Here is a 13,359-nt window from a genome sequence, read left to right as displayed (position 1 = left end):
TTTGAGTATGTGAGACCTGAGATGGGTGGTAAAGATCGTTCAGAAATCACTGATTTATAGGGTTGCTAGGAGTCAAAATTGACTTGTTGGCACATAACACACAGCAGCCAGTATAATGTCACTCCTAGTTTTAGTTCCTGTAACCACTGCTATGGCTGCTAAATGAGTGATATGCCACATAGTATTGTTTGGAAATACTTTAAATAAAAGAACGTGGAAGTTAAAAATGAAATCAAATTAGTCTTTCAGGTATGACTGTAATTACTGTGGTATTTTTTCTTCTTCTGGGAAGCAGAAGGTTTCTCTGACTTAGGACCTTTTTGTTATCTTTTTCCAACTTGGTGGGGTTTAAAAGAGTAACCTTTTAACTGCAGATTCCAGTTTCTCCCCAGAATGCAGATGTAACTTGAACTCAGTTGCTCCATGACTCTCTTTGCATAGGTATGGACCAGAGATGCTTCCCACAGTGAACTGCTGATGTAACAGGGCCATAGATAGCAATGTTGAATGCCATCAAGGGCAATTTTTGTGTCTTGCATTATTGAGCAAGTGGCTTGTTTTGTATTGTCTCCTGTGGTTTAAACTGTAACACTTGTTCTTTTTCAGGATTGGGCCTGGCACTCAATTTCCAGCCATCACTCATCATGCTCAACCGCTACTTCAGTGTGAAACGGCCTTTGGCTAATGGTTTGGCTGCAGCTGGAAGCCCCGTGTTTCTTTGTGCTCTCTCACCCTTGGGGCAGGTGCTGCAGCCTATGTATGGATGGCGAGGGGGATTCCTCATCTTGGGAGGATTGCTCTTGAACTGCTGTGTTTGTGGAGCTCTGATGAGACCTTTGGATGCGCCTAAAAAACCCGAAGCTTCCAAAGGGGTAGCTGAAAAACAACCTAAGAAAAAGCTACTGGACTTCAGTGTTTTTAGGGATCGTGGTTTCCTCATCTATACAGTAGCTGCATCCATCATGGTGCTGGGTTTGTTTGTGCCCCCTGTGTTTGTGGTGAGCTATGCTAAGGATCTGAAGTACGAGGACACCAAATCAGCTTTCCTTTTGACCATTCTTGGATTCATAGATATATTTGCTCGGCCAATTTGCGGCATAGTGGCTGGCTTGCAGTGGGTTAGGCCCCGCTGTGTCTACCTCTTCAGTTTTGCCATGTTCTTTAATGGTTTTACTGATCTTATGGGATCCATGTCCTACAACTATGGCGGTCTGGTCGTCTTCTGCATTTTCTTTGGCATTTCCTACGGAATGGTTGGTGCTCTTCAGTTTGAAGTTCTCATGGCGATTGTTGGTACACAGAAGTTTTCCAGTGCCATTGGCTTGGTTCTCCTGTGTGAAGCATTGGCTGTTCTAGTTGGACCACCTTCAGCAGGTATATGTTTCATCTAATTTTCTAACTGTTTGGCAATGACGGCATTTTATGAGCGGTAGAAAGGTGATGAGAATTACCATCAGAGGCTATCTATGATATTTTGAGGAGATGGAGGACAGCTTCTGTTTTGAGGCTACCTACGCACTCATTGTCTTTATAGCCTGCCTAGCCCACAATATAAATAAAATCAAAATATTGCTTTAAAAAAATGGGCCAGAATTCTCCTGGGGTCTTATATTTTTATAAGTGAACTTCTGTCTATCAGAATTAGAACTAGGCAGCTCTGTAACTTCTGTATCCAATAAAGGTGCTGTTATAATAATAATAATTTTTAATAATAATTTTTATTTATACCCCGCCTTTCCATAAATATGATCAAGGTGGCTTACAAAGGTTAAAACATCACAGTACAAAGTTAAAAACATCACTACAAGGGAACAGGAATCAATACAATTACATATATCAGGGGCAGGAGATGCGAAGATCAAATTACAATAGTCTGAGGTCATAAACAAACAAGTTATGCTACTACAAAGGGCAGGCAACAAAGTGACATGCACAGTGGAACCAATGCACAACTGGACTGATGCACATTGGTCCTGATGTGCATTAGGACATTGGTTAGGGAATGCCTGTGTACATCAGGATACTCTTGCTGGTGTTCCATTATACACATTTTCCATTTTCTAACAGAGTTTCTTGGTGGCTCTGCTACATAGCTAAATATATGTAAAGTTACATAATATACACCGCAATAGAGGATTCTGGCCACAAATGATTACATTAAAAAGTTTTAACAACAAATAGAGTATTGTTTAAATACTGTAACTTTCATGTTCTGCCCCTATTTCTCACATCTCCTGTATTTCTTTAAGCAGTGCTAGCTCTAGTGATGGCTGCCAACTTGGAGTGTTTTAAAAGGATAGTAGATAAAGTGGATGAGATTAAAGCTGTTGGTGGCTACTATTTCTAATGGCTATATTCTACTTCCAGGATTGAATACCATTTTCTGGGGAACCCCAAATGGGAGAGTGTTGCTGCTGGGCTTAGGTCCTGCCTGTCAGCTTTCCAGAGGCACCTAACCAGCCACAGACAGAGTGCTGTACTTAGTAGAGCTGTGGTCTGATCCCACAGGGCTCACCTAATGTTCTGAACAACCTGTATGAAGAAGAGGGAAGAAAGAAGCAACAACAAGAAACAAAAAATTACCCCTTCCCCTCAAGTCTGCAAGAGCAAAAACAGGTTCAGAAAGAGAATAAGGAGCAGAAGCCAAAGAATGTAAACAGGGTGTGGGCAGTGAAGAAATAGTATTTCACACAATGTGCTGCAAGTTAAAAAGTCCCTTATTATGGAATTCATAGAGATACCTGAATTTTCCCAAAATTGCCAGACCTTTCAGTTTAGAACTTTTGTTATATGTGTGATTCTGGAACATTCAGCCTTGTGTTTCTGAGAGATTTTTAATCTCAAATTGATGTTAATTATTTAAATGATTAGCACCTTTGTTCTCTCAGCTGAGAGGAAGAGAATAAGGTAACCAAATATAAAAGACCAGCGATCAATTAAAAATCTGACAATGTGTATCTCTTTCTCTCTAACAAAAAGCATTATTTTTCATCCTCACAAAATCTATTTTTATAAAGATAAAACCTTTCACTAGGAGCTTATAATGTGGATATCTGGCAGGCTTCTTCTGAAAGTTAATTCACCTCATTTCTCCTCCTAAATGTGCTGAGAATGAATCTTCAGACTAGTAGTATTTCTTTAAAATATGTTTATGTCAACCCTAATGCAGAAATTAGTTTGATTGAATATGGTCTTGAAGATGTTTATTTTCTCTTCCAGGCAAACTCTTGGATGCAACCCACAAATATATGTTCGTTTTTATTCTGGCTGGCACTGAAGTTGTTACTTCATCTGTGGTGCTGGCTGTAGGAAATGCCTGCTGTATCAAAAGACCAGCTGAAACACAAGTAAAAGAAGACGCAGCAGAAAGAGAGGAGCTAAACAAACAACCTGGAGACAGAAAGGTGGACTCTATTGAAGTAGAACGCTTTCTAAAAGATGAAAAAAATGGGCAAGTTGTAACTAACCCAGAAACATGTGTGTGAGTGTGACAAGAATGAATGTCAAAATATTTAGGAAAAAATTCAGATGATTTCAACACTGTTATTTATTTTAGAAATAGGACTAGTTTAGGGCTGGGCCATCTTGTTTGGGAACTGGAGGCCAACCAGTTCATGAAATCACTCTTTGGAAGCTGGCCTATTAGAAAACCTTTTCTCCCAGCTTTAAAATGGATTGATTTTCAAATTAAACTGCTTGGGTGTAACTACTACTGCAAGCTAAACAAATGGCCTTCTAAACACATGTAGAGGTCCCGCTATGCATCACCAGAAAATGCTCACTTGGATGAAAATATTTTAACTTGAGAGGAATTATATATGAACTTTTCCTGTCACACAGATGAAATAATTGTCTGGTTTTGTGTGTGTGCATATGTGGTACACTTCAATGTATCTTCCATGTCTGTGTCTGCTTTAGGAGGAATGGCTTAGCAAGGAGAAATCTCAGGGACTTGGTCATCTCCAGAAAGGTTTTAAAACGTATCTTTTCCAAATGTCTTTAGATCATTTGGCTCAGCCCTAATCTAATTTTGATAACATACAATTTTCAAAAACTTCTGGTTTTTCAATGTATTTTTATGCTATTTTTGTTTTCTGTTTTCATTGTCATTTTTACTGGAAATATACAAATACCAAGAAAGGCACTGTGATGCTTCCTGGGACATCTTACAATGGTTGTTCTCAAATTATGTAAAAACAAACTGAAAGTCATGTGTAGTTCTAAGAGGCCAACAGAGCAAGCTTGATGATTACTTTACCCTCATTACTGACCCTCTGCTTTAAATATATTCCCTTCAGAATGTGTCTTGCTTTCATGGCTTTCACAGCTTTATTTCCACAGAGGAAACCAGTCCAAAAGAAATGGAAAGAGTCATTTTAGTAATGTGCCTCTAACATCTGTGAGTTCTATATTAAACTGGAGGCAAGTGAGTGAGCAGATAAAGACCTTTGGAGTCAGAATTAAAAATACTTCATTAAAAAGGTGCTATTACATTTTTACAAAATAGTGCACTGCCCCCATTATTTCATCATGGTGAAACATTAATGGAGTTGTCATCTCCATCATGAAATGAGACAGGCGTAATAGAAGATGCATAGGGTGAAGAAGGTAGTTTTTGCTTTCTGCTATCCTTATTCTTCTTCAGAAAGAAACTGGGGATGGGGGTGGGATGCAGGTGTCCTCTTGTTTTCTGTGATACTCTGTAGGTGAAATGATGTTGAGGTCATCAAATGGCAAAAGCCAACATTTGGGAGCACGCTGTATTTAGTGGCCTGACAAAGAATAAGGGAGCCTAGAGAGTTTATATGCAGGTTTATCTTGAACATTTTCTGGTTTTAGACTACAACTAACAGAATTTCCCAGACAGTATGGCCATGACCAATATGGGGATTACTGGAAGTTGCAGTCAAGAAAACTAACTTTTCTAAGCTCTGAGTCATGCACCTGACCCCATTATTTTCAGAGGATAACATGTTTAAATTCCTTAATACAAGTAGATAAAGGTGTGTGTGACCAAGTAACCACCACAGTGGAACACCTAGCCTACAACATGATGTGCTTGACAACACATTGCTATACAGTACCCATGTTGTACAGATTCAAAACATAGGCAAGGACACCTGAGCAGGGCTTATCTTCTATCTTGCTCTTGTTACCATCCTTCCCAGAAGCGATGGATGGGCTTGAACCTTCCAGATGTTGTTGGACTCCCAACTATGGTCAGTTTCAGCCTCCATGGCCAATGGCTGGGGATGACTTATGGGCTTCAGTAACATTTATTAAACATGGGGGGGGGGGCTTTAGATTGTTCACTCCTGCCCTGTATCCCTGCAGAAGCAAGAGCTGCAGGGATGATATAAGGTAGACTGATGAAAATGAACATCGCTCAAATAGGTCCCAAGAGGAAGATAAGGCCCTTCTGTCCCCATGTCAATTTTGCTCTGCATGTCTGAGGCCAGTAGTAATGATAAATTAATAGAAAGAGATGACAGAAGCAGATTGGTGGGCCCATGTGTGCATGTGTATCCAACCCTAAGAACTAGAAAGTTAATTGTCACTAGTTTGCAAGTCGGCCTCTGAATTTCTCTCATAATACCTTGAGCTAATATTATTTTCTCTTTAGCGGATTCCATATGCAAAATTCTTGTTCCCTGGGCAGCTGTAAAACAGCCTTCAGTTAGATGTTAAGAGAGAAAGTAGAAAACACAAAGGAAGTTGTGATGGTTTTTTATCATAATGTTTAACCAAAGAGGGACTATGTTTATTTGATATTATCTTTGGCAGGAACTTCCATTGTCCCACATTTTAGTAGTAGGGGTATATGACCAAAGCAAGGAAGAAGACTACATGACAGACACTGAGTCAAGCTTGGCTTGGAATACAAAGCTTTTCAGACATTAGGATACAGAGCTAAACTTGAGTTAACCTATCTTACAAGTAGGGATTTATTGTTCTGAGTAGCAAAATTAGATACCCATCTGGTGACCTGGAGCACTGATTAAAAATGGTACCTAGGTCAAGTCGAGCTGCTTTAGGAAAGCTGGTAAGGGCATTTGTGCCTGTGGCTTCTCTGAAACAGCTAAGTATTCCAAAGAGTGGGGTCAAGTGACAGATTTTTTCAACTGGCTCTTCCACAAAGTCATTTCATTAATGCATTCCTTAACAACATGTTCAGCATTCACTGGTCGAGTAACAACTGAATGTTGGGTAGCCATGCTCAAGTTATTTCAGAACTGGCAATATATATAGGCTCGGTATTTTCCTGGATCCATCAAAGGTAATTTATTTGCAAACCGAGTGCACTGTTAGCACAGAAAAGGCTGCTTTTCTCTCAGATCATTTGCATAATTCAGGCAATGTCTGTTGTTTGTCTTGTTATAAGATGGTTAGACAATGGCGTTGCATTATGCTGACTCCTGTGGGTTACCATAGAGTTTAGCAAGGCTGTATTCTGAATTAGGCAGGAGCAGGAGATGACATGCTTCTAGCTAGTGTTATACTCTGGATTATTTTATCTCAGAATGAAATTGACTTCCAGTCCTGCAGAACAATATACTGATTTGGCTAATACGGTATATAGGAGGAAGCACATTAACAACTTCCCTACTGTTTCAAAAGCTATTTTTCAGATGGTGAGTAGGTTACTGTATATAAAAATAATGTAAAATGAGGTTCTTTTGCTCTGTACATGCCTAGAAAAGAAGAGAAAGGGGCAGAGAGAAGGGAGACAAGAAATGGGAAGCTGGATGCAGTGGTGTGTGGTTTCTGAGACTTTATGGGAGTATTCTTACAGCAGTTGCAAATGCTAGAGAAATACTGTTCCCTTTCTCTCCAGCATTCCAAGGCTTCTACCAATTAAAATTTAGTGGGAGCATACATTAAACTAGGTGATAAATTACACTATTGCAAAAATTATAGACATGAAAGGAGGAAGGAGGAAGGAGTTACTTTCTTCCTGGGAAAATTTCTTCAAGTGAAATAGGACATGGATTGCATTTCAGCTTCACTAATTTCTTTTCAAGGCAGAAGACTGTTCAAATTTTCGTAACCCCCCCCCACACACACACACTTTTTTAAAAAAATAAAGGCATCATCATATTGAATACATTCATCTTTGAGTTCCTTCACTTGGGCCAAAATCTCTGTATGAAAAATTGCTATTTGAAAAATCTATGCATTAAAGGACAATTGTCAATGTTTTCACAGTTCCTTTGAGAACTGTGAAGGATGAAAGAATCTTACCTCTTGCTGTGGTTGAGTACTTGCAAGTTTGAGCACTGGCTTACTGCCAAATAATGGTTGACTATTCTATTTGATGATCTTCTCTCTTGTTCCCTCCTGTTTTTATATAAGATATGTATGTAAATATATATGTGTGTGCACATGTGTCATTGCAGTACAAGGCATATGTGTTCACAAAAGAAAATGAGCTGCACCAGCTGACAGATACACAAACCTTGATCTAAAGACCTGTATGTACTCAAGTGTACATCTCTATTTTTTTGAACAGACCAAGGTTTTCAGTCATTTCAAATGATGCAACAAAGCCATGTGTATAAAGGAATGCAGAGCAGACCAGCATTCCCTCCTAAAATTAAGTGGGGAGACAATCTGTTCAGGGAAAACTCTGTTGTTTGTTGATATTCCCATACAATTGCTGGAATCAGGCATCTGGATTTTCCATAACGGGCAAGCAACTAACATGAATTACCTGTTACAGAAAGTAAAATTGCAGCATTATTTTTATGATTTTGAAATATTATATTTAAATGTATAGTTTTAATCTACTCAGAGCATGAATGAAAGCAGTTGAACCAAATATATTGAAATAATCAACATATTTTAAGCAGTGACCAAGAGCGTTGTTTCTTTCCCTTCAATACATACTTGCTATTCAGCAATTTAACTTGCCTGCTAGAATATGACAGGGTGGGGGTGAGCAACATCATTCAGACTGATATATTCCATTGGGTCCCATTTATATAATTGCCATCTATGCTGTTCTACCCAGTCTATGCAACTCTTTTTGTTGTTAACAAAACTAGCCCCCTTCAACCGTCATTACCATGTGACAAAATCACAAAATGTTTGCCTTCTTTCTTCTCAGAGTGCAAGTAACTGCAGTGCACAACTGCAAGGTAGTTGTGATAGAGTTTCCAGGAGAACAAAGCTCTTGTGTGCTACAATTATTAGGTGCAGAATTTGTCAGTACCAGTTGTCATTGTGTGGGTGAGTCTGTATGTGTGTCAACATATTGCTGCATATGAGTGCGTGCTTGTTAACAGGTTGGAGGCAAGCGAAGTCACTTTTGTCCCTGCTTTCATGTAAATGCACTTTAATGTAATAATATGTGGGTGTCAATGTAATTTGGATGTATGCTTTTCTAGTGAACTGTTGCAACCATAGTGAATAAAGTTATTTATTCTCTTGTCAGTATTGTTGCCTCAAGAGATACATCATAGAAATGATGTTCTTCTGGTCTGTTCAGTGAGTCAGCAACTAACTTTTATCGGGCCTATACTGTATTTCATACAAGGTTTAAAGCAATGGATCAAAAATAGATAGTGCCTCTGAGAAGGTACAGAAAGCAACTGTGATAACCTAATTTTTTTTGCAGGGCAACTCACAGCTTTTGTGGAAGGATTTAAAACTGGGGGAAAGGCAAGGTGGGAAAGAGTTAATCCTATCATAGATTTCCTGTACATTTTCTGATCTTTTCCTAAAATGATAGAAAAGGCAATAGAGCCTGATTCTGGCCAAGCCTTTTATTCTGTCTGTTCTCAATAATTCTATTTTATCAGAAAGGAGAATTGTTCCAGTGTCATCAAGAGTATGATCATAATGGAAAAGACTATTTAGCTTAGAGAAGACAGCATGTTCTTTTTGATTTATCAGCACCATTTTTTTGTTTTTTTTTTGGGGGGGGGGGTTGGTAATGAAACTCCATTATGTATTTCAATGCAAACATACGTTACAGTGAGTGGCAACTGAAAAAAAATAATTTCTTTTAAAATGTTTCTCATGCAAGATCACTCATAACCTAAGCAGCACAAAACAGCAAATATGCTGTGTAGCATCATATGCTACCAGAACAGATGTTGGCATTCCTGAAAGGCTGCATGTTTTGGTAATTCAAAATCTTTTAATGTTTTTAATTTTCAAAAAATGATTTTTACTCTGCTATGTTTTTAACTGTTATGTTTTAATACTCAAATTATTTGATTATTTTTAACCTTTGTAATTAATGTTTTAGTTGAATCCTTTTAAAATTATTGTAAGCCACCTTGAATCCTATTTTGGGAGAAAGGCAAAATATAAATCCAATGAATGAAATAATGAATTTTTGTTGATCAGCACACCAAATGGTGGGCTGTAGGCCATCTGGATTTTACAGTAAGACACTGCAACACAAACACCTTTGCAGGAGCATGTAGAGAAGTGGTAGGGAATATGTCTTCTCTCCTGATGTTGCTAGACTGTAAATCCCCTTCCTTGATGACCATGCTGGCAAGAGTGATAGGGGCTGTAGTCATTAACATCTGCAGGGTCACAATGTTTCCCACCCTTGTTGTAAAGGCATTAAGGTAAGTCACATTACATACAAAAGGAACAACTGAACTTTAAGAAAAACACAGTGGACAATTCTTGTAAAAAATTTGAGAATAAAGTCCATGTTTTTAAACTGTCAAGCATATGTGGTGGCAAATTAATCTATTCTTAAATATATATGCACTACATTAAAGTCCAGAAACTAGTTTTTTGTTGCAGAATTAAGAACTTTAGGATTACCCAGAACTAGGTTAAAGCTAGATTTTTGCTTTTGTTTATTTTGAGCATCTGACCATATGGTAGAGTACTATTAGGATAAAATAACAGGCAAGCTTTGCTGTATGATGGCTGAATAATGAATGAGTGTGAATTAAATGGAGGGCAGATGGTGATAGCTTCTGTGCAACGCAAATTAACAAAGAATCCATGCAATAAACCTCAAGCAAAATAACTTGGAACTCTAGAAATGAATAATGGTTTTCTTCTCTACAGTTGAGTGTGTTTTGAAGAAATGTCTTCACTGATCTTTAAGCCAGAAATAGTAATTTTGTAGCCCTCTGGAAACAGTTGGATTCCAAAATCCTAGCCAGCAGAGGCAGTGGCGAATAATGTTCAGAGCTGCAGTCCAACAATATGGAGGGCTGCAGCATTCTCACTTTGTTTTCAGTGCAGTCAGACTTACATTTTACGCTAGCTATGTATTGCTAATATTGATTCATTCTTAAAGCAAAATGTCCCAGCTATTTACAGGCATCACAGCGAAGTAGTTTGAAGAGCAACTGAAGAAACAATGCCCAGTTTTTGGCACTTTTATGAAAAATATGTAACATAGAAGCCCTTTATTGCAAAGAAACAGTGGGGCCACTCTCTAACAACCCTGAGTCAACTCTGTAAAGGTCAAGTAGGAGCATCAGCACCTAGTTCAGAGAAGGATAACAAGGATGGTAAGGCGTTATGGAGAACAAAACATAGGAAAGGCTGAAGGAGCTGGGCATGTTCATGTCTAGTGAAGAGAACACTAAGGGGTGACATGTTTGCACTCTTTAAACACACAAGGGCTGCCACAGAAAGAAGGGGACAGGCTTGTTCAGTGTTGTGCCAGAGGGTAGGATCAAGTCTAATGGTTTGAAATTACAGGGAGTTAGATTTCAATTGAACATTAGAAGGAACCTTTTGACCATAAGAGTGATTCAGGAATGGAACAAACTACCTAGAGAGGAGGTGGGGTCTTTTTCTTCTGGTTGTCTTTGAAAACCGGCTGGACAGCTACCTGCTAGGGATGCTCTAGCTTAGCTACGGTTCCTGTATTAAGTAGGGAGTAGGACTTGATTCTATCAATGACAGAATAAGTTGCGCCAGGAATGGTGCCATGATGCAAAATAATGTGGTTGCTTCAAGTGGCTGATACTGGACGGTAGCAGCAAAACATTGGAAAGCACTGGAAAAGTGAGGTATGCACCGGTCCTGAACCTCCTAATCTATTTGCTGCTTCGAGATGTGGATGACACTGTCTCATTGTGAGTGTTGAAGAGAAATTCAATTACCAGTCCAATTAGCTTTTGTACATAGAATGGGGCAGGAGCACTGTTATTTTTTTGTGTGTCAGGTAGAACGGTCTTGATTCAAGCTGCATCCATACTGCAGAAACAATCCAGTTTGATATGATACCATTTTAGCTGCCATGGCTCAATGCTATGGACTACTGGGATTTAAAGTTTTTTATGGCACCAGAGCTCACTGACAGAGAAGGCTAAATGTCTCACAAAGCTACAGTTCCCAGAACTCCATAACGTGGAGCCATGAATGGTAAAGTGGTGCTAGACTGGATTATTTCTTCAGTGCAGATGTAGCCTCAGTTCCAAGTTACACCCTTAGAACAGTAACCTATAAAATATGACCTCTGCAGATTAGTACAAAAAGCTTAATCCAAATTTACAAAATTATGTTCAAGGTAACTAATATAGCAGATTTATATTTATATTTAAGCACTTACCTGGTAAGCCAAGATATTGTCCACAGGCAAATGGTCATACTGGTGGAGGATTGCTTTTTCCTTCCCTGAGGTACTCAGCCTTGAAATCAAATGGAGCAACAAGAAGGAAAGCCTATTCCTTTGCACACTGCCTAGAAATACAGCAAGTGCTATCGGGAGACAATGAACCCTCTATCCCTCTCTCTGCCAGCCCAAAGTAGGCAAGTAAATGTCTTCAGACTAATAATTTTGCACTTATCTTGAAGGCTGGTTTATATAGCATCTTGATATGGTGAACTGATGGCCAGACTTGGACAAAGACGACCAGAGCCAGATCACCCAATGATGGGGTCTGAATCTCTCTGTGTCTAACCAGCATCGTGAGGATAAAACAGAATATATCCTACTCATGTGATTGTGAGCTCTTTGGAGGAACAAGAAGACAGAATGTAACAAAATAAATACCTGTCCTCTTGATCCAATTCCTACTCGTCTTCTAATCTCTATAGCTCCCTCCTTCCTGCCCTCGCTTCTCCATATCTTCAATCTCTCTCTCTCTACAGGCTCCTTCCCGTCGGACTTCAAACATGCTCTCATTTCCCCAATTCTGAAAAAACCTTCTCTTGACCCCTCCTCTTTGTCTAGCTATCGTCCGATTTCTCTTCTCCCCTTTCTTTCTAAGGTTTTGGAACGGGTTGTTTATTCGTGCTGTCTTGAGTTTCTTGAAACCAACTCCATCCTTGATCCCTTTCAGTCTGGTTTCCACCCAAGGCATTCCACAGATACAGCTCTCACTAAGATCTCGAATGACCTTTTACAGGCCAAGGCTAATGGCCTCTACTCTGTTCTCATCCTTCTCGATTTGTCTGCAGCCTTTGACACCGTTGATCACTCCCTTCTAGTTAATATACTTTCTGAGCTTGGGTTCTCAGACTCTGTTCTTGACTGGTTTAGATCTTACTTGTCTGGCAGATCTTTTGCAGTAGTTGCAGGGGGTCAGACTTCTTCTCCTGTTCCCTTATCTGTTGGAGTTCCCCAGGGCTCTGTTCTGGGTCCCCTTCTGTTTTCTCTCTACACACTGTCCTTAGGAAAACTCATTAGCTCTTTTGGTTTTTCCTACCATCTGTATGCTGATGACACCCAGTTGTATCTTTCCACCCCTGACCTTTCTCCAAGGCTTCAACAGCAAGTCTCGTCCTGCCTCACAGCTGTCTCGCAGTGGATGCGCCATCGGCGTTTGAAGCTCAACATGTCCAAGACGGAGCTTCTTGTCTTTCCTCCTAAGCCCACCCTTCAACACTCTTTTTCTGTCTCTGTGAACAACATTTCTATTCAACCAGTCCAGCAAGCCCGCAGTCTTGGCTTTATCTTTGACTCTTCTCTGTCGTGTATCCCTCAGATCCAGACCACAGCCAAGGCTTGTAGATTCTTTTTGTACAATATTGCCAAAATCCGACCATATCTCTCTGCCTCTACTGCCAAGATCCTGGTCCATGCCCTAGTGATCTCACGACTTGATTACTGTAACGTCCTCCTGGCTGGGCTTCCTCTTTCTCACCTCCGTCCTTTAATCTCTGTCCAGCATTCAGCTGCACGCATTATCACTTCCACCCACCGCTCTGACCACATCTCTCCTGTGTTGGCATCCCTTCACTGGCTCCCTCTCCCCTTCCGCATTCAGTATAAGCTCCTGCTGTCGACATTTAAAGCCCTCCATGGACTGGCCCCTCCTTACTTATCAGACCTTCTTTCTCCTCACCTTCCCACCAGGGCCCTCTGTTCTGGTAGTCAAGGTCTGCTGTCTCAGCCCAGGATTTCCTCTGCCCCATCCCGGATTC

At 39.8% G+C, this 13,359-nt stretch overlaps 1 protein-coding gene across 2 annotated transcripts in view; it reads left to right on the top strand.

Annotated features, from left to right (window-relative positions):
• The window catches only part of SLC16A3 (solute carrier family 16 member 3), a 29,873-nt gene extending 23,647 nt beyond the window's left edge, over positions 1-6,226 (top strand). For both annotated transcript variants that reach the window (XM_042454062.1, XM_042454063.1), the window contains exons 4-5: positions 607-1,374; positions 3,220-6,226. In XM_042454062.1, the coding sequence (XP_042309996.1) occupies positions 607-1,374; positions 3,220-3,485 (1,034 nt within the window). In that variant the 3' untranslated portion in view covers positions 3,486-6,226. The remainder of the gene's footprint in view (positions 1-606; positions 1,375-3,219) is intronic.
• Positions 6,227-13,359: the final 7,133 nt, after the last annotated feature.

This window comes from Sceloporus undulatus, chromosome 2, assembly GCF_019175285.1.
Source record: "Sceloporus undulatus isolate JIND9_A2432 ecotype Alabama chromosome 2, SceUnd_v1.1, whole genome shotgun sequence".
NCBI classification, from domain to species: Eukaryota; Metazoa; Chordata; class Lepidosauria; order Squamata; family Phrynosomatidae; genus Sceloporus; species Sceloporus undulatus.
Note: the sequence above shows the minus strand (reverse complement) of the source record. Positions and strands in the feature narration are given on the sequence as shown.